The sequence below is a fragment of the Dendropsophus ebraccatus genome, chromosome 1 (assembly GCF_027789765.1).
Source record: "Dendropsophus ebraccatus isolate aDenEbr1 chromosome 1, aDenEbr1.pat, whole genome shotgun sequence".
In the NCBI taxonomy this organism is placed as follows: Eukaryota; Metazoa; Chordata; class Amphibia; order Anura; family Hylidae; genus Dendropsophus; species Dendropsophus ebraccatus.
The window spans coordinates 105,785,591-105,808,019 of record NC_091454.1 but is presented as its reverse complement, the minus strand read 5'-3'; the positions used below and the strand labels follow the sequence as shown (position 1 = coordinate 105,808,019).

The window sequence follows — 22,429 nt, the reverse complement described above, 5'->3', positions numbered from 1 at the left end:
ACAGTGTGAGGTCTGCCTGAGTCCACCTGGAAGCAATAACTTTACGGGCTTGATATAACAGTCTTTGGATTGCTATCCTGTCATTATCCTCAATATTAGGGATATCAATGATCCCAAGTAGGCAAGATTTTGGGTCCATGGCTACGGTGAAACCAAATAATTTGGTGATTATAGCCACCACTCCCCTCCAAATGGCCACATGCCCACATCCTATGCAGTAGAGAGGCATTCTCCGATTTACACCAATTTTGTAAAAAAAACAACCCGTCTTATAAACCCTGTGTATTAGAAACAGTTGTGAAATTCACTCATAGTATAAGCAATCTAATGGTTGCAGATAAATTACCCTAGGGCTAAATGTACAAAAAGAAAAAAAAATTACATATAAAAAAAACCTCTTCCTCCCTTATTTAGCCCCTTCACTTCAGCAATCTATATATATATATATATATATATATATATATATATATATATATATATATATATATACACACGTTACTGCTGCACATACCCTGTGCAGTAGGAATGTATATATACGTTCCTGACCTCCAGGGCTTTAGATGTGTATGGGATGGCTGCGGTGAAAGCGGCCCCGCACACATCAGTCTGCCGGGAGCTGAGGATAATGACAGGCAGCTGCGATCCCGCATGTGTCATAAACCATTTAAACAACGTGATGTACAGTGATCGCGGCGTTTAAGGTAGTCAGTGACAGGACAAGCCCCTGTCACTGACAGATTGGGACCGTTCCTGATCGCTTGTACCGATGGTCGGGGCTAAGTCACTTACCTCCGTCCTGTCGGATCAACGTTCCTTGTATAAAGTCTGCTCTCAGGCTGGCTCTATGCACAGATCGCCAATAACAGTAATCTATGCTATGCTATGGCATAGCACAGATCTCTATATGCAATCATGTTGTAAAATAAAAGTGTAAAAAAAATTTAAGTTTAGGTATAAAAAAAAAACTTATAAAACCCCCTCAAATAAAAGTTTAATATACCTCCTTGGCCATTATAAAGATAAAAATATTTAAAAAAATGTATAAATAAACATTTTATATATTGTAGCGTGTGGAATTGTCCGATCTATTAAAATATAACATTCTTGTTCTCGCACGGTGAACGGTGGGGGGGTGGTGGGGGGGGGACAGGATAGCAGATTTTTTTTTTATTATATATCAGAAAAAAAAAAGAATATAAAGCAATTAAAATTTTTTCTTTACACCAATATGATATTCTTTACACCAATATGATATTAATAAAAAATACAGCTCAGACACATTTTTTTGTTTTTTTTTTTAGCAGCAGCTCAAAACTGAGGAAAGGAGACAGATAAGGTAATGAATAGTGATGAGCAAACATGCTCATCCGAGCTTGGTACTCGTTCGAGTATTAGGGTACTCGATGGTACTAGTTACTCGGACGAGCATCTCGAGATACTCGATAAAATCTCATCATCTGTTTCCTGTACGTTTTTCTCAGCCAATAAACATGCAGGAGATTCTTTGGTACATCCTACGATCACGTGGGACCCATACATGGCGATAACAACGATTGGTTGGCCAGATCAGATGACCCTGCCATATAAAAATCGCGGCCGGTAGTGCTCGCTTCAGGCGTATGCTGGAAGAGATTAGGGACAGAGCTGCTGCTGGTCAGGGAGAGCGTTGGGGAGGGAATTAGTGTTCCAGTTGGCAGGGAATACTAGCGAAACAACCTAACAACCCTTGTAAGGGCTTTAAATCGTTTTTAAATTGTATTACTACAGACTGATGGCTGGGACTTGCAGTGCAGCTACCACGATTTCAGCAGCACACTATGGTGATCGGCTGCTGGTAGAAAGAGGACATTAGGTGTTGCATACCGACCCCTAAGAAGTGCTCAGTACTCTTTTATGATTTTGTGGCTGGTGGTGCTGCTGTAGTACATTGTATTGCTGTGATTTGTAGTACACCTGCAAAGAACTTTACTGCTCATTGTAAGGGGGTGTCACAGAGTGTATTGGTGCAGCCACCACCAGATTATATCTCACAGCCCCCTAAAAACTAGTGGGCCCTCTACTATATTTTCTGATTTCTGTATTTCTTACACAAGGCATATCTAAGTTCACTACTGCTTGCACAGTGTAAAGGGGGTGTCACAGAGTGTATTGGTGCAGCCACCACTAGATTGTATCTCACAGGCCCCAAACAACTATTGGGACCACTAGTATATTTCCAGAATACTGTCTTTCTTACTCAAGCCATACAAGCCATGCTTGCAGAGTGTAAAGGGTGTGTCACAGAGTGTGTATACTGTAGGTGCAGCCACCAACAGATTGTATCCCACAGCCCCCAAAAAACTAGTGGGACCACTAGTATAATTTTTTTATTTTATGTATTTCTTACTCAAGGCATATTTAAGCTCCATACTGTGCAGTGTCCATAAAATGATGAACCCCAGGGGTAAGGGACGAGGACGTGGGGTTCCAAGCGATGCAGTTGGCAGAGGCCGTGGTTTAGGGCAGGGTGACACTGCAGACGTTCACTCCCTAGCTTCTTCGCCCAACTTACGGGGTATCATGGTAGACCGATATTGAAACCGCAGCAGTGTAAACAGATGTTCACGTGGATAGCGGATAATGTGTCCAGTAACTTATCAATTGCCTTATCCGCTACCCAAGGGAGTGGAATCCTTGCTCCATTCAGCTCAGCCTCCTTCCCCACAGCCTGGCCCCTCCAGGGAAAGAAGGGATTCAGATCTACCACCACCACCATGCTCCCAGGAACTCTTTTCTGGACCCTTCCCTTAGTCTGAGCAACCGGAGTAGTCAATCTATTCCGATGCCCAAAATATGCAGCTCACACAGTCAGTGGGTAATGAGAGTGGAGACTTGCAAGCGGGGTTGGAAGAGATGTCTGATGATGATGATGAGACACGGTTGTCAGACAGTGAGGTTGTTGTCATGGATGTAACTCAAAGGGGGCAGCAGAGTGAGGAATTGGAGGAAGAGCTGGTGGATGAGGACGAGGTGACTGACCCCAGCTGGGTGGATAAGGCTAGTAAAGACAGTGCTTCTGAGGGTAGGCATGTTCACCCGCAGTACCGGTTGGAAGAGGAAGAGGGATGGGCAGAGGGAGAAGCAGGGGCAGAGCAAGTAGATCAGCAACTGTTTCTAGAAGTCAAACTCTTGGGGCCAGGCCTAGATGTTCCCAAGTCTGGAGGTTTTTTAAAGAAAGTGTGGATGACCGATGGACTGTAGTGTACAAGGTGTGCCACGCCAGGATCAGCAGGGGAGCCACCACTACCAGCCTAACCTCTACCAGCATGCACAGGCATATAAGTGCTAAATACCCCACTCAGTGGAACCAAGGCCGTTCGGTGAGTGCAAGTTGCACCCCTGCTCCTTCCCGTGTGTCACGTGCTGGCTCTGTCAATCCCCCCGCCCAGGCCCTAGGCACGAGCGCCTCCTGCCCTACACGCACCCCTTCACCTCCACTATGCTCCACACCCTCCAGCAAGGTGTCCAAACGCAGCGTTCAACTGTCCCTGCAGCAGACCTTTGAACGGAAGTGCAAGTACACTGCCACTCACCCGCATGCACAAGCCCTAAATGTGCACATAGGCAAACTGCTGAGCATGGAGATGCTGTCAGTCTAGACAGAGTAGGGGGGAGGCCTTCAGAAAGATGGTGAGGAAGTACCTTGCTGACCATACCAACGTCCTTCCCGATCACTCTGCTACATACAACTACTAGGTTGCAAAACTGGATACATGGCCCGAACTGGCGCTTTACGCCTTGGAGGTGCTGGGCTGCCGCTAGCGTGTTGTCAAAGCGGGTCTTCAGTGCAGCTGGTGCCATCATCACTGATAAGCGCACCTGCCTTTCAACTGACAGCGCTGACAGGCTGACGTTTATAAAAATGAACAAAGCCTGGATTTCACCTGAATTCAACTGTCCACCCTGGGAAAGCAGCTCAACATGAAGATTCCTCCTCCTCCTCCTTCTCCTTCAATTCTCAACCAACAGCCAAGTCTTCTTCCGCCATGCTGTGTCTGGCCTAATTTTTGGGAGGCTTACTTGCTACCTCACTCACTTTTAATGGTTCTCTGTGTCCTGACTGCCATGCTCTGACATCACTACGTCTGCAGAGGAGCGGGACTCGTTGCCGGGGGCCCACCAATCCCGTCCCCGGCATCCAGCCAGCTGTGTTATCTTTTTTTTTTTGTAGCCAATCAGCATCAGGTGTGCCCTTGATGGTGACTGACAGCTGGCCTAGCCAGTTAGCTGTTAGCACCTAGGTTCGTGTCCACTATATATCCCAGCCCCTGCCCTCACTCCAATTTCTTGTAGCCAAAATCAGAACTGGAACTGACTGCAAATTTTTCCATTTTAATGTTGCCCTGTTTCAGTGTTTTTAATCCACTCCTGGTTTTGGTTGAAAAAAATACTGACCAAAAGACTGTGAACATAGCTGTATTATGGAACGTTGACCGTTGACAGTATTTTAGTCCACGACAGCGTAGTATATTAGTACGGGGAATCTTTGAGACTGTGGTCCCAGCTCTCTTCGTGTCTTTCACCAGGCCTTCCTGTGTAGTTCTGGGCTGATTCTTGACCTTTTTCAAAATCATTCTTACCTCATGAGACGAGATCTTGCATGGAGCCTAATGGTACTTTTACACAGTGCGATAATTCGCCCGATCGCACGATTAACGATTTTGAATGAACAATGTTTTTTTTATAATGATCAGCGTTTAGACAGAACGATACATCGTACGGAAAATTCGCTATGCGATCATTTTGCGATCGTTTAAGCCTATCTCACACATAGGGGAAATCGTTGAAAGACTGTTTACACTGAACGATCTGCGAATTTTTTGCGAACGATCAACGATGATTTGTGAACATGTTGAAAGATCAAAATGAACGATTTTTTGCTTGTCGTTTGATCGTTCGTTGCGTTTACACGTACGATTATCGTTCGAATTCGACCGTTATCATGCAAAAACGAACGATCAATCATTCCGTGTAAAAGGACCATAAGTCTGAGAAAGATTGGCAGTCATCTTGTGTGTCTTTTAGTTTATAATAATTGCACCAACAGTTGTTGCCTTCTGATCAAGCTGCTTGTCTGTTGTCCTTCAGCCCATCCCAGCCTTGTGGAGGTCTACAATTTAGTTACTGGTGTCCTTAGAAAGCTCTTTGGTCTTGGCTATGGTGGAGAGGTTGGGGTGTGATTGAGTTTGTCGACAGGTGTTTTTTTATACAGGTAACAAGATCAAACAGGTGCAATTAATACAGGTAATGAGTTCAAACAGGCTGATTTAATACAGGGGATTAGTGCAGAGTAGGGGGGCTTTCTAAAATAAAAACTAACAGGTCTGTGAGGGACAAAATTCTTGCTGGTCGGTACGTGATTTAATACTTATAATTTTATGCCACAAAATACAAATTATTTACACTAAAACCTTGTATTACGAGCTTAATTCTTTCCAATCACTCATATATCAAAGCATTTTCTCATTTTCTGTATCAATACAGAGCACTGTATCAGTAAGAAGGGGTTTATTAGTTAACTCTCACTCCACACACAATTCCTAAGGTTTCTGCAAACCTGTTGGTACTAGTGCTGGCTGCCTGGAGCAGCTATTGGTAAAAGAGTTATTTCAAGAACAAAGGGAAGCAGCAGTCATACAGACAGGCACCGGAGGAGAGCCGCAAGGCATCTGATCACCAACAGAGTTAATTAGGCTAGGTTCACACTGCATTTTTGCAATCTGTTTTTTTTTTTCATCCATTTTTTGCATTTGTGTGCATCCGTTTTGATCCGTTTTTCCATTGACTTCCATTGTAAAAAAAAAAAAAAAACTGATCTGTTTTTTTTTTTTTTTTTTTTTTGACAGACACAAAAACATAGCTGACACTACTTTTGTGTCCATTAAAAAAAATGGATCCGTTTTGATCCGTTTTTCTTACATTGGAAGTCAATGGAAAAACGGATCAAAACGGATGCACACAAATGCATCCGTTTTTTTCATCCGTTTTTTGCAAAAAAATACAGATGAAAAAAAAAAGGACTGCAAAAATGCAGTGTGTTAATTAAGAGGGTTTTCTACCCAATACCGTATCAGGATGGGGAAACGGGTGCTTCAATTATTAAATCTTGCTTATTTACGAAGTTTAATTTAAAAAAAGAATTGTTAGCTTGTCTTGCAAAACGCTCTCAAACCAAGTTACTTGTAATCCAAGGTCTCACTGTATTTAAAGGGGTAGTGCGGCGGTAAAGAATTATTCACAGAATAACACACATTACAAAGTTATACAACTTTGTAATGTATGTTATGTCTGTGAATGGCCCCCTTCCCTGTGTCCCACCACCCCCACCCGTGTACCCGGAAGTGTGGTGCGCTATACATTACCTGTCACGTGCCGACCCCCGTCTCCGATCTTCAGTCAGTGACGTCTTCTTCGGCCGGCCGGCTAACAGCTCCGACTGTCCCGAATGCTGGCCGCCATCTGCAGCGTCATTCGATGCTCAGCCGCGATTGGCTGAGCAAAACTGTGCTCAGCCAATCGCGACTGAGCAGCTGATGACGCGGCCGATACACGGGTGGGGGTGTTGGGACACGGGGAAGGGGGCCATTCACAGACATAACATACATTACAAAGTTGTATAACTTTGTAATGTGTGTTATTCTGTGAATAATTCTTTACCGCCACACTACCCCTTTAAAAAGCAAGCAATGTATTTTTCTAGATTTTTTTTATCGTTTTCTTACAGTTAAAGCCTCTCACAGTTGAAGTGCACCTACGATTTTCCCCAATGTATATAAGAAAAAAAAATTATTGAACAAAAATGGGGTTCCTGGCAGAGATGCCTTAAAAAGCTATTGATCCACTAACAATACACTAAGCAGCTCCTAGAGAAGTCCTAAAGTAATAAACTAAAAGAGATACAAATGGTCAAAACTTCTTACTTTTCATGTTTATCCCCTAAAGATTCAACATCAACAAACTATAGTTTTAGCGATCTTATGAGGACATTTCCAATAAATGCTTACAAACATAATTTTGTCTATACTTCACTATATCATAATTATTTATAATCCAAGCCACAGGTTTCAGTTTATGCCTGCACTTGGGAAAAAAGATCTCAGGTCTTTGTTTACAAAGAACACTATCCCGAACTTAAAGCACAAGGTGGTAGCATCTTGTTGTGGAGCTGCTTTGCTTCAGGATGCATTTCATTGTATAGATGGCATTATGAGGAAGAAACCCTATGTGATGAAATCGGTGCTACATCTCAAGACATCAGCCAGTGACTTGAGCCTAAATGGGCTCCCCAACTACACAACTTTCCTGATAAACTTCTGGTTGTGACAAAATGGCTTAAAGGAGACCTGTAACCCCCCGTGCCGGGGTGACAGGCTCCCGACCCCCAGTTAGATCCCTTTATACATACCGAGTCCTGCTGCTGGAGCAGGTCCCGGGACGGAGATATCCTGGTCAGAAGCCGGCGCGCGCGCTGTAGAAATACATCCGGCATCCATAGAGAATGAATGGAGCCGTGCGCACGCTGCAGAGATGAGTCCGGCTCCATTCATTCTCTATGGATGCCGGACGTATTTCTACAGCGCGCGCGCCGGCTTCTGACCAGGATATCTTCGTTCCGGGACCTGCTCCGGCAGCAGGACTCGATACGTATAAAGGGATCTAACTGGGGGTCGGGAGCCTGTCACCCCGGCACGGGGGGGTTACAGGTCTCCTTTAAGCCATTTTGTCACAACCAGAAGTTTATCAGGAAAGTTGTGTAGTTGGGGAGCCCATTTAGGCTCAAGTCACTGGCTGATGTCTTGAGATGTAGCACCGATTTCATCACATAGGGTTTCTTCCTCATAATGCCATCTATACAATGAAATGCATCCTGAAGCAAAGCAGCTCCACAACAAGATGCTACCACCTTGTGCTTTAAGTTCGGGATAGTGTTCTTTGTAAACAAAGACCTGAGATCTTTTTTCCCAAGTGCAGGCATAAACTGAAACCTGTGGCTTGGATTATAAATAATTATGATATAGTGAAGTACAGACAAAATTATGTTTGTAAGCATTTATTGGAAATGTCCTCATAAGATCGCTAAAACTATAGTTTGTTGATGTTGAATCTTTAGGGGATAAACATGAAAAGTAAAAGGTTTTGACCATTTGTATCTCTTTTAGTTTATTACTTTAGGACTTCACTAGGAGCTGCTTAGTGTATTGTTAGTGGATCAATAGCTTTTTAAGGCATCTCTGCCAGGAACCCCATTTTTGTTCAATAATTTTTTTTTCTTATATACATTGGGGAAAATCGTAGGTGCACTTCAACTGTGAGAGGCTTTAACTGTAAGAAAACGATAAAAAAAAATCCAGAAAATTACATTGTTTGCTTTTTAAATACAGTGAGACCTTGGATTACAAGTAACTTGGTTTGAGAGCGTTTTGCAAGACAAGCTAACAATTTTCTTTTAAATTGAACTTTGTAAATAAGCAAGATTTCATAATTGGAGCACCCATTTCCCCATCCTGATACGGTATTGGGTAGAAAACCCTCTTAATTAACCCACTGCTACCTAACTCAAGGTTCACACTGCATTTTTGTGACAGGTCCTCTTTAAGGACAATAAATTGAGGCTAAATGGTACTGATCTTAATTTATAGGTAGAACCAAAAAAAAAGGGCCTACAAGAAGGGCCTACAAACCTGACCCAATAGAACCAGTTTTGTCAGGAGAAATGTGCCACAATTCCAGTAACTTTTGTTGTGAGAAGCTTTTGGGAGGCTGTCCAAAGTGTTTGACTTAAATTAGACAATTGAAAGGCAGGGCTGTCAATGACTACATGTATGTCACTGTGAATTTGATTAAAGAAATTCAAGCTGAAATAATTTCACAGTTTTCAAATATATTAGTGGTACAAACTGACCCTCTATATGAGAGGGAATATGTACTTAAATTGTAAATTGCAGTCATAATAATTCTGTCTAAAAGTTCTTTTACACATGTGGATGGCTGCACAATAACGAGTGTTGATCAATGATATTGGTGCTTACTTAATGAGCCTTTAGGCTGTGTTCACACATGCAGTAACGCAATGAAAATGCAATGTGAATGCATCATTTAATTGCTGTAATCATTTCATTGCAGTGCTGTATTATTTCATTACATCATTTGCAGAATCATCACTTGCATCTTTGCTGTTATTAACCATTTAAATGCTGTCCAACTGTCCTTTATTGTATTAATGTAATAAAACGCCAACGTGTGAGTGAACATACCCTGCCATTCAGGCCAGGATGCACAAATAATCACTGGATTGTTTGTGTGGCTCTTAAAGAATATGTGATGTACATGTATATCATTTGGTCGTTAAGTAGGTACAAAGAGACAGTGTTTGGGTGTTGGTCCTCTCTACATCCAGTGGCTTCTGGCTGCTTTCAGAGATCACTTCATGCCAGTTATTTTAGCTGTTCAAAAGCCACTGTCAATTCTGACTGAAGAATTTAAATATCACAGGAGCACATTATTGGTGGTGTATTGGGTGTGATTTTGGGGAGCCAATCCTTTGTCATGGCCTGAGAGCCATAGTAGGCCTCCATGGCTGCTGTGACTGTTATGTTGATGCTCCCTGCCTATACCCATAGAGTGCAGATTTAATGCATCAATGCAGTATATATGTACTACATTGATCGGTATAAGCAATTTAATGATTTCTCATACAATTCTCCTAAGACAGTGTTTCTCAAGTACTCCCCAACGGGTCATGAGTTCAGGTTATTCCATATAGAGAAAAAGCTGTGTTGATACCTGATGCAATGACTATAATTATATCACCTGTGAAACTAAGGTGATCCTCAAAACATGACCCTCCAGACTGGAGTTGAGAAACACTGTCCCAGGGGAATTAACAACGTATTTGGTGTTGTTGTAGAATTGCAGATTTTTAGTCAAATAACTTCCCAGAAAAAATACAACAAAAAGTCACATATATACAAAGGTGCCAATAAAAATTACAGATCCACAACCCAAAATGAGCCCTCACGTAGCCCTGCAGACCGAAAAAAATCAAAATGTTATAGGGGTCAGAAAAGGGCAGTTTTCGACATCCTGTATGCGGTTGGTTTCATATTTATTATTTTAACCAGTATTTGGTTATAATTTTGGAGCTTGCTTTGATCCACATTTTTAGCCCAAAAAAGAAGTGAGCTCAAAACACAAAAAGGGGCTAATCTTTAAATTTTCTGGGTTTTTCTGAAAAAAACTTACCAAAATACCATACGTGAACCCAGTCTCTGTGTGTGCTGTGTGTGTAATGTCTAATCATCTAAGCTCAGAAATTCATCCTTTAGGTCACAGGATAACATTTGTTTTATACATCATTAAGTGTTCATGTTTAACCAATGATTTGCACATTTAATGAGTTTTTCTTTCTTTGGGCAGGTACATGGGGGCTGTTGGTTCCTCTTCTGCTTCATCCCGAGTAATGTGCAATAATGTACCTGGTTTGGTAACACGTCAGAGGCAACTGTGTCAGCGCTATCCTGAAATCATGCATGTTATTGGTCTAGGGGTTAGTGAGTGGACAGCAGAGTGTAAGCATCAATTTCGACATCACCGCTGGAATTGCAACACACATGAAAGAGATCAAACTTTGTTTGGAAAATTAATTTTGCGCAGTAAGTTGGTTGTGATCTTTATGTTGCTATTGTTTGATAAATTGCCATTTAAATAGTAAGCTGCATATCAAATAAACTGGACCATGGCTTTGAGAAAATGAAATGGTGGGCCAGGTATGTGGTGAACTATTTATATATATATATATATATATATATATATATATATATATATATATATATATATATATCTGGTCAACTGAATCAATGAGCCATTTTTCATATGTTTATTGAAAAACGACTCCAGGGCTGTCAGGGATAAATGTCACAGATCATTGCATCCTCACTGCAATTTGTTCATCTTTTTCCAGGCTTAAAACCTGAATCATAGAAAACATTACAACAATTGACTTAAAGACCTGTTACATGGAGCACTTTATCTGCTGAAACTGGCAGATATTGCCTTGTGTAATTAAGGGGCAACGATCAGCCTAGATGTGAGTAAACTTTGACTCATTGGCTAATCGCTGTCTTTCAGCAAATCATCAGCCGCCTCAGCCGGCAACTTTAAAATCATCAGCCTCCTTGCCAGGATTGGTATTGTGGGTCCTTTGCCATGACTTAGGACCCTTTTACATGGCCTAATGTGAGGTCAGGCCACACGAACCATTGCAGGTATTGTTTGTGCCACCATTTGAATGCACCATTTAGACAGATAGCTGTGCGGACATTAAAGGAGAAGTTCGGGCAAAAGCATTTTTTAATATGTTATTAGTTAGGGAAAGTTAGACAAATTCCTAATATACATTAATTATGGGAAATGCACATTTACTGCTATTTCCCTTAATTTAGTAAATCACAGAGACTTCAAAATCTCAGAAATACCGTGACGTCACGAAACGGGGTGTAATTCCAATGGAGTGTCCAGCAGGGGGCGCACTATACATAGAAGTCAATGAGTACCATTGACTTCTATATATAGTGCACCCCTGCTGGACACTCCATTGGAATTACACCCCGATTCGTCTATGGAACAGGTGAGTCTGCACACTGTACTACTCCCCCATTTATTTGCTCATAGTATGAGCAGATAGATGATGGGGGAGCAGTACCAGGGCCATCCCCAATCCGCAAACCCCACCCGCTGCCGCCACATATGCCCTGGTACTACTTCCCCATCATGTGCTCATACTATGAGCACATGATGGGGAAGTAGTACCAGGGCTATCCCCATCACCGCCGCCACTGCTCATCTTGCGGGTCCGCTGATGTAATTGGGGCCCCGGTCTCCTCCCCCCCTGAGACCGGGGCCTCAATTACATCAGCGGACCCACCGGACCAGCAGGGGCGGTGACAGGGGTTCCGGACGGGTCCGCCGCTGTAATTGAGGCCCTGGTCTCGGGGGAAATAGGCCTCAGACCGGGGCCTACTCCCCTACCCCCCCGAGACTGGGGCCTCAATTACATCAGCGGACCCACCGGACAAGCAGGGGCGGCAGTGACAGGAGTTCCGGACGGGTCCGCCGCTGTAATTGAGGCCCCGGTCTCAGGGGAGGAGTAGGCCCCGATCTGAGGCCTACTCCCCCCCTGAGACCAGGGCCTCAATTACAGCGGCGGACCCGCCGGATGAGCAAAGGCGTCAGCGGCGGTGATTGGGATAGACCTGGTACTACTTCCCCATCTACCTAGGGCTTTCCCTAGTATGAGCACATGATGGGGAAGTAGTACCAGGGCATATGTGGCAGCAGTGGGAGGGCAAAGGGGCAGATTGGGGATGGCCCTGGTACTACTCCCCCATCATCTTTCTGCTCATACTATGAGCACATAGATGATGGGGGAGTAGTACAGTGTGCAGACTCACCTGTTCCATAGACTAATCAGGTAATCATGGTATTCATTGACTTCTATATATATAGTGCGCCCGCTGCTGGACACTTCCATTGGAATTACTCCCCGGTTCGTGACATCACCAAATTTCTGAGATTTTGAAGTCTCTGATCTACTAAATTAAGGCAAATAGCAGTATATGTGCATTTCCCATAATTAATGTATTTTAGGAGTTTGTCTAACTTTCCCTAACTAATAAGATAATAAAAAATGCTTTTGGCCGGAGTTGTCTTTTAAGAATGATCAAAAAAGCATACAAGTGCTGGCCCTTTTACATGGGCCGATTATCGGGTAAATGAGCATTCCTAGGAACACTTATAAGGCTGGGTTCACAGTACGTTTTTGCAATCCGTTTTTTGCAACGGATTGTGTGCAACCGTTTTGATCCATTTTTCATTATAAAAAAAAATTGAATCGACCACGTTTTTGTGTCCGTCAAAAAAACCTGACCCGTTTTGTTATTTTTTTTCCATTTATATTTTTTTATAATGGAAGTCATTGGAAAAACGGATGCACACACTTGCATCCTTTTTTTCTATCCGTTTTTCATCCATTTTTCGCAAAAACGAATTGCAATAACGTGGTGTAATCCCAGCCTTAGCGATAATCTGCCATGTAATTGACCTTTAGAAGAAGGTGGAGTGAGAGTGATTGGTATAAAAACATAATAAGGGTGCCTTCACACCTACCGATCCACAGCGGATCTCACTTCTGCGGATTCGAAGCGAGAACCGCTGCGGATCCGGTATCAATTCACCCCTATGATAGCACATATTCGCAGCGGGATTAACATCCCGCTGTGAATATGTGCTTTAACTCCCTGGTACCCGCGGCCCCGCCGTCGCATCCCCCATCCCCGGCGGCGGCACATCCCCCCCATCCCGGCGACATCCCCCCATCAGCCCTTCTCCGGCCCGCCACCGCGAGCATACATTACCTGCTCGGCGGCGCGGCTGCACTGAGGCTCCCAGCTCCGGTCCCACTCAGCTGACCGGAGCCGGCAGCCTTACTGCAGCCACGCCGGGGTGGGGGTGGGCTGATGGGGGGATGCGACGGCGTGGCTGCGGGTACCAGGGAGTTAAAGCACATATTCACAGCGGGATGTCAATCCCGCTGCGAATATGTGCTATCATAGGGGTGAATTGATACCGGATCCGCAGCGGTTCTCGCTTCGAATCCGCAGAAGTGAGATCCACTGTGGATCCGGTAGGTGTGAAGGCACCCTAAAGTGGCAAAGTGTGGATGTCACTGGTTCATAAGCAGGTAGGTGGTCAGTCCTGGACAATGTATCATGGATGGAGGATTATTATAATTAATTTAACTTGTGATGAAAGATTCTCCAGGCATGCACCAGATAATGTGAATGTAATGTACTTTAAAATTGCACAGTAATTAGTATTGCATTAGTAATTAGTAATTTGCCCTATATAGTAATAGTGCCCCCCCCATAACCTATTTACTGTATAGTAGTAGTAATAGTATGAGTATAGTAATACCACTCTGGTCCCCATATAGTAATATGCCCCCTGTACCCCTCTATGGTAATAGTGGACATAGCCCCCCCTTCTGTGCCTTCAGTAATAATTGTCCCTATGTGCCTACATTTACTAACTGTCCACCCTGTGTCTCCATTTACCAATAACTATCCACCCTGTGCCTCCATTTACTAATAATTGTCTGCCCTGTGCCTCCATTTACTAATAACTATCCACCCTGTGCCTCCATTTACTAATAATTGTCTGCCCTGTGCCTCCATTTACTAATAATTGTCTGCCCTGCGCCTCCATTTACCAATACCTGTCCATCTTGTGCCTCCATTTACTAATAATTGTCTGCCTTGTGCCCCAATTTACTAATAATTGTCTGCCCTGTGCCTCCATTTACTAATAACTGTCCACCCTGTGCCTCCATTTACTAATAATTGTCTGCCCTGTGCCTCAATTTACCAATATTTGTCTGCCCTGTGCCTCCATTTACTAATAATTGTTTGGCCTCTGCCTCCATTTACCAATAACTGTCCACCCTGTGCCTCCATTTACCAATAATTGTCTGGCCTGTGCCTCCATTTACCAATAATTATCTGGCCTGTGCCTCCATTTACCAATAACTTTCCACCCTGTGCCTCCATTTACCAATAATTGTCTGGCCTGTGCCTCCATTTACCAATAATTATCTGGCCTGTGCCTCCATTTACCAATAACTTTCCACCCTGTGCCTCCATTTACTAATAACTGTCCACCCTGGGCATCCATTTACTAATAATTGTCTGCCCTGTGCCTCCATTTACCAATAACTGTCCACCCTGTGCCTCCATTTACCAATAATTTTCTGTCCTGTGCCTCCATTTACTAATAGTTGTCTGCCCTGTGCCTCCATTTACCAATAACTGTCCACCCTGTGCCTCCATTTACCAATAATTGTCTGCCCTGTGCCTCCATTTACCAAGAATTGTCTGCCCTGTGCCTCCATTTACTAATAATTGTCTGCCCTATGCCTCCATTTACCAATAACTGTCCACCCTGTGCCTCCATTTACCAATAATTGTCTGCCCTGTGCCTCCATTTACTAATAATTGTTTGGCCTGTGCCTCCATTTACTAATAATTGTCTGCCCTATGCCTCCATTTACCAATAACTGTCCACCCTGTGCCTCCATTTACCAATAATTGTCTGCCCTGTGCCTCCATTTGCTAATAATTGTCTGCCCTGTGCCTCCATTTGCTAATAATTGTCCGCCTTGTGCCTCCATTTACTAATAATTGTCTGCCCTGCGCCTCCAGTCAGTAATAATGTCCCCCTGTGCTTTCATTCAGAAAAAAATCAACTAATACTCAATCCAAATTCCAAGGAGAGCCCCTCTCTCTTTAGTCTTGCAATGCGATAGCTGCAGGGTCAGAATCCCCGGACAAGCGAGATAAAGTACCGGCCAGTGAGGGGATAGTGTCCCAGCGGCTCATAGGCTGTGGACCTGAACTGCCTGCAGCCTAGGAATCAATGGTGGAGCGGGGGACTGACGGCTAGCAGTCAGACATATTACTTTGCTGCATGTGCGTACAGAGGAATAAGCTGCATAGAAAGAGGCTGGAAGATCTCGGGAGCTCTGTAGCCACAGGGGGCTGCATTTTTAAACCTTCAGTCCTAAAGTAATAGGGTACCATAAGTCTGATATCTGTAAAATTATTGAAGTTTGTCTAATTAGGAGAGAGGTGGCAGCAGAGAGCACTGTGTGAGGCTGGAAAGAATCCACCACTTTTTGTAGGGCATACAGCAGCTGATAAATAGGTGTAAATTAAAAATCTATATAACTTTTAAGACACCAGTTGATTTAAAAGAAAAAAATGCTGGAGTTCCCCTTTAATGTGGGGAATCATAGAAAATAGATTCAACATTTCAACCCATGCTTGGCTTGGCCAGCAACAAAATATAACATATCTATGCACCCTGAGGCAGCTTTTCAGTTTTTTTTTTTTTTTTGTTAAAAGCATATTCAGAGGCTCACCATAAAGGGACTATACACCATTTTTTTTTCCATACTTTGGTTTAAGATTCATGCCATAGTCTTTTGGCTTCTCTAACTATTGTTGAAATATACAGTATTTCACATTTTGAAATATTTTCTACTTGCAAAACTATATTTGGATTTTATATTTATTTTCATGTCAAGAACATGGTCCAAGATTAAAAATGCCTTATTTGTGCACAGAAAGTCATTTTTGAAAATCCACTAGTCACATAACACATCGTTATTCTAGGTGTATTTGTGCTTTGCTCTCATATTTCCTATATTTGATATGTATTACAGTTTTGGGTAATATATCAAAATGGATACTTGGACAGTGTTTAAATACATGGATTTTAAGATTGTGCATGCAAAATGTTTCATTTCACTCTTTTCTCCACCCAACTGTTTTCTGGAGGGACTTAGCAATTTCCTTGGCACATGTAAAGTAGAGAGACATACTGTACAGAATACCATGTTTAATTTTTTTTATTTTTTTTTTAAGAAAAACATGTTCTTGTTTGATAACAATATTATGAAGTTGCATTTAAAGGTAAACTGGCAGCACAGATATATGCATATCCATGCTGTCCGTTTCCCTTTAACATAACAACCCTTTCCACCTTGATGAGGCGGAGGAGCCTCATGCATTTGGTTCTGCTGGTGGCAGTACAAAACCAGCCCATTCTGCTCAAAGGCTGGCCCGTTAGAGTGTTATCTGGTATTCAGATTCCCTGACAACCCCAGCCCCTTTTCTCCTCTAGACCCCCCCCCCTCTCTCTTTCCTTGTTTCTTTATTTCTCTTCCCTTTTGTTGTCTCCTCTTCTAACCTTGTTGTTCTTGGACAATGGTTGATGTAAGCCTTGCATACCATACCTTTCTCAGGACGTCCAAATACACTTCTATGGCTTCCCAACTAGACGACTGTAGTTCATTGTCAAGTTGGTTTTAGCTACAGGTAGTTATATTTACCCTATGTTCTGAGTGTTCAATATTGTAAACTACAGTGTGAGTTAAGTGCCATGCTCTGGGACACTTGTCTGAATGTTCATTGCAATGTTTATTGTCTCAAAACTTAAACTGATTTACACACACAAAAAAAACAGAACAACCCTTTCTGTGAAGATAAAGCAATTTATTTCTCATTTGCATCAAATTTCAACTTCTACTTAAAGGGTGCCTTCACACCTACCGGATCCACAGCGGATCTCACTTCTGCGGATTCGAAGCGAGAACCGCTGGGGATCCAGTATCAATTCACCCCTATGATAGCACATATTTGCAGCGGGATTGACATCCCGCTGTGAATATGTGCTTCAACTCCCTGGTGCCCGCAGCCCCGCCGTCGCATCCCCGGGGCATCCCCCCATCCCGGCCACATCCCCCCATCAGCCCACCCCCAGCCCGCCGCCGAGAGCATACAGTACCTGCTCGGCGGCGCGGCTGCAGTGAGGCTGCTGGCTCCGGTCCCGCTCAGATCAGCTGAGCGGGACCGGAGCCGGGAGCCTCACTGCAGCCGCGCCGCTGAGCTGGTAATGTATGCTCGCGGCAGCGGGCCGGAGATGGGCTGATGGGGGGATGTGGCCGGGATGGGGGGGATGTGCTGCCACCGGGGATGGGGGATGCGACGGCGGGGCTGCGGGCACCAGGGAGTTAAAGCATATTCACAGCGGGATGTTAATCCCGCTGCGAATATGTGCTATCATAGGGGTGAATTGATACCGGATCTGCAGCGGCTGTCGCTTCGAATCCGCAGAAGTGAGATCCGCTGTGGATCCGGTAGGTGTGAAGGCACCCAAAGGGGTACTCTGGTGAGGAAAAAAAATATTTTTAATTAACTAATGTAAAAAAGTTATACAGATTTGTAAATTACTTCTGTAACAAAATCTGAAGCTTTCAAGTACTTATCAGCTGTTGTATGTCCTGTAGAAAGTGGTATATTCTTTTTTAGTCTGACAGTGCCCTCTGCTGCCACACCTGTCCATGTCAGGAACTGTCCAGAGCAGTTGGGGTTTTTTATGGACAGTTCTTGATATGTTGCTCTGGACAGTTCTTGATATGGACAGAGCGCACTGTGTCAAGCTGTAAAGAAAACTCCACTTCATGCTTGACATACAGCAGCTGATAAGTACTGGAAGATTTGAGAATTTTTTTAAAGAAGTAATTTACAAATCTATATAAGTTTCTGACACCAGTTGATTTTATAAATATTTTTTCTCTGAAGTATCCCTTTAACTTTTAAAGTCCTAAATTTGCCAGATACAGCAACATGTAACCATCAATACCGTCTATTTCATCCAACACATTGGCACCACTAAAAAGGTTTATCCTTGATCACTGTAGGGATAGAAAGAGAGAGATAGAAAGGCCACACCAGCCTAACAACCTCCTGCCAGTATTTTCTGTCCCTGTAGTGGCAGGTCAGTGAGATGTCTTACTGGTGTTGAAATGGAAATAAAAAGGGAAGGGGGGCACATTTTGGAAAATTCCTAAATTAAGGAATTGAAATCTGTTTGTTGGACTTAAAGGTGTACTCCCTGCAGCATAATCTGTGTACGGCGGGGGAGGGGGTTGAAATAGAAGACGGCGGTGACTTACCTCCCCAGTTCCAGCGGCGGCTCCCGGATCGCGCCGCCCCGTACTTCCGTCCTGCGACCGCTTCCTGGTTAGAGCTGTGGCATTAGACGTGACGTCTCAAGGCAGCTCTGCCATTCAGCTGTCATAGCGGAGTCCCGCCTCGGTCGCTAAATGGCTGAGCTGCCTTGAGACGTCATGCCGCAGCTCTAACCAGGAAGTGTCCGTGGGACGGGGGTACGGGGTGGCGCGATTCGGGAGCCGCCGCTGGAACCGGGGAGGTAGGTCACCGTTGGCTTTTATTTCTACCCCCTTCCCAGCCGTACACAGATTATACTGCAGGGCCGGAGTACCCTTTTAAAAGGTCCAAACTGGGAATCCTGGGGAGAGGGAGACACACACACCTCCCTGACTCCCACAGCTGGTATCTTTACTCGCATCATCCCCACTGTATGGCCGCTTCCAGGTTCTTGGAACATTGCGGCCAACAGGGATGCGGCTGCCAGGGAGATCAGTGTAGTTTATTATTCCCCTCCCCAAGCATATATCAAAAAGTCCTCTGCCTGGACAACCCATTTAAAGGCTTTTATTAGCATATTCTGGTTCATACTGCATCTGAAATTTTCCCGGGATTTAAACAAATATCTGCAATTTCCTACACTTACACTGAACTATCTGGATCTGCACTTAGAAAAGTGGAGATCATGTCAGTTTTGAGTAAACCAATTTCCACTTTCCAGAGAATTAAATTTCACAAAAAAAATCTACAATGTACCCACAACATGTCAAAAGCTTTTTAAAGTGACAATGGCCATTTAAATATCTACAGACAACTAAAGGCAGCTACGGCATATTCAAACCTAGCATACACTCTTCTAGAAAAAATAAGGTTAAAGTAGTACCCCAGCTATTTAAAAAATGTTATATTGCTGCCCTGATATCGAAAATAATAAAGAGACTATTGTTACCTCACCATGGTCCCCAGGAGTTCTGCTACAGCATCATCGGGTTCCCCGCTAAATGCTCCTATCACCTGAGAAGGACCTTTCTCGGCAGTGACAACCTGCTCCGCCAGTCACTGACTGAAGCGAGACAGCGCTGCAGCCGCTGATTGGCTGAGCAGGCTGTCACTGCAGAGAGGACACTGCATACACACCACAGGGGGAGCATGGTTAGGTAAGAATAGACTCTTTATTATTTTCTGTATAAGTGCAGAAATATCTAAAAAAAAAATTAAGGGCAGGAGTACCCCTTCAAAAATAAAAAGTAACAAATGAATTGAATAATAACACCATGTAGGAACATGCTAATTTTTTGTTTTAAACTATATTTTCAGGTAGCCGAGAGTCAGCCTTTGTTTATGCCATCTCTTCTGCTGGAGTAGTGTTTGCTATCACAAGAGCTTGCAGTCAAGGAGAACTGAAGTCTTGCTCTTGTGATCCAGATAAAAAAGGTTCTTCTAAGGACAGCAGAGGCAGCTTTGACTGGGGTGGCTGCAGTGATAACATAGACTATGGTATTAGATTTGCTAGAGGATTTGTGGACGCAAGAGAGAGGAAAGGAAAAGATGCAAGAGCCCTAATGAACCTTCACAACAACAGAGTTGGACGAAAGGTATTCTTTACCTACCTTCTTATGGTGTTAAATCAAACACATAGTGGTGAAAAGGCAAGCCTAGAGATGACAACTTTGTTCTTTGTACATTTTTATGTTGTTTTTTATTATGCTGTAAGTTTTTCTTACATTCTATGTATCCACCATTATATTTACATAATATAATATAATATTTTATATTTACATAAACTTGCATGATGATTTCTAGTAGCTTTCCTTGTAACATTATTGGTCACCCTGTACAATAACATTACAAAGCACAGTGATGCTCTAAAGAATTTTGTGTGAAAGTGCTTGTAACAAATTAACAAGAACAATATGCATTGTATTAACTGAAATTGTGCGGTGATCTCAACAGTAACTAGCTAGCCTCATATTCTGTTTACCCATTGTAGGCTGTAAAGAGGTTTATAAAGCAGGAATGCAAGTGCCATGGAGTTAGTGGGTCTTGTACTGTAAGGACATGCTGGCTGACTATGGGAGACTTTCGAAAATCTGGAGACTTATTGCGAAAAAAGTACAATGGAGCCATACAAGTTGTTATGAATCAAGATGGTACTGGTTTTACAGTGGCAAATAAAAGGTATAACAAACCTACTTCCAATGACTTGGTATACTTTGAGAATTCACCTGACTACTGTATCAAGGACAGAGATGCTGGTAAGACTTTTCAGTTAATAAAATATCTTTAAAGTTACATTCTGATAGAGCTATACCATATTACGGTTTTCATGTGTTCAGTTTATACCTTAAAAGCCCATGCTGATCCTGCTCACAACCCCAAAGATGACCATAGACAAATGTCCTTTTGTAATGTATGTGTTTGGCATACATCAATATACCTACACATCATCCCCACTGTTCAGCCACTTCCAGTCCCAGTCTGGCCCTACCAGACGTACTCAACAGAGCCAGACTGGGACTAAAATTCCGGCATTTAAAAACTTTTTATATTTTGCTGCCCGCACTTATAAACTTTTTATATGCCACCACCACTTCCTAGTAAAACAGTGAAACAAATCCTAGCAGTGACAACTTGCTCAGCTTATCAGTGACTTAGGCTGAGTAGGCTGTCTCAAAAGTGTCGATGGCCACATTCAGCAGGGGACTTGGAGATGCTGCAGGAGGACACCGGGGGAGAGTGGTAGGTAAGGATAAGATTTATATTCTGTTTTATATAGGGCCATCAGTATATGAAAAGTGCAATGTTTTTACAAAAAGAAAATACAAAAATGTATTACAAAAAGTAATAGTATTTCACTGGGAAATATATCTGCCTTTATATAACACACTAGATATTAATCACATGACCATTACTCACACTGCAAACATACCATCAAATAGCAGGCTCCTTTCACACAATGCACAAACTGTATGTGCCACTAACATACCCACTACATACCACATGTGCCACTAATGTAACTACTGCATACTGCATGTGCGACTAGAATACCCACTACATACCATATGTGCCACCAACATTCCTACTACATACCATACGTGCCACTAATATGCCTACTACATACTGCATATGCCACTAACATTACTACATACTACATGTGCCACTCACACAATGGACATGTAATATTCAACAGTCCATCAGTCACACTGTATGTATCTCCAAATCCTCCAAATATTATGAGCATGTGGGGCCTATTTAAGATCTGTAGGAAGAATACTAGAGGCTGCATACAGTGTAAGGGCTGGCTCTTGCTGTGCAGGACCCTGTCTGCACACAGCCTTTCAGCATGTGAAGTGCAGGGAGCGATGTGCAGGGGAAGAGTACACAGGCCCACACAACACACAGCCCCTCTGGCATTTCCCCGAACTGCCAGATGCCCAGTCTGGATCTGGTACACAACTATATAGTCATATATGCATATGTCTGGGACATCTGTTCAGTTTACTTTAAGGGGGAGATTTATCAAAGGGTGTAAAATTTAGACTGATGCAAACTACCCACAGCAACCAATCACATCTCCTCTTTAACGTTATCAGAGCTGAAAGCTGAGCTGTGATTGGTTGCTGTGGGCAGTTTGCACCAGTCTAAATTTTACACCCTTTGATAAATCTCCCCCTTAGTATGCACACAATTGGTATGTGTAGTAAGAAATGTAGACAGATACTTACTTTAAAGTACTGTTTCAGTATGAAGTAAAATCAAGAGTCTAAACTTATGCTGTATAGATTTTAAAATTGCAATTTAAAAGGAATAAGCAGATTACATCA

The 22,429-nt window shown here is 43.1% G+C and overlaps 1 protein-coding gene across 1 annotated transcript in view; it reads left to right on the top strand.

The window, feature by feature from the left end:
- WNT2 (Wnt family member 2) overlaps positions 1–22,429 on the top strand; it is a 63,463-nt gene that overhangs the window by 8,436 nt on the left and 32,598 nt on the right. The window contains exons 2-4 of the mRNA XM_069956064.1: positions 10,456–10,691; positions 19,923–20,200; positions 20,596–20,860. Of these exons, the coding sequence (XP_069812165.1) occupies positions 10,456–10,691; positions 19,923–20,200; positions 20,596–20,860 (779 nt within the window). The remainder of the gene's footprint in view (positions 1–10,455; positions 10,692–19,922; positions 20,201–20,595; positions 20,861–22,429) is intronic.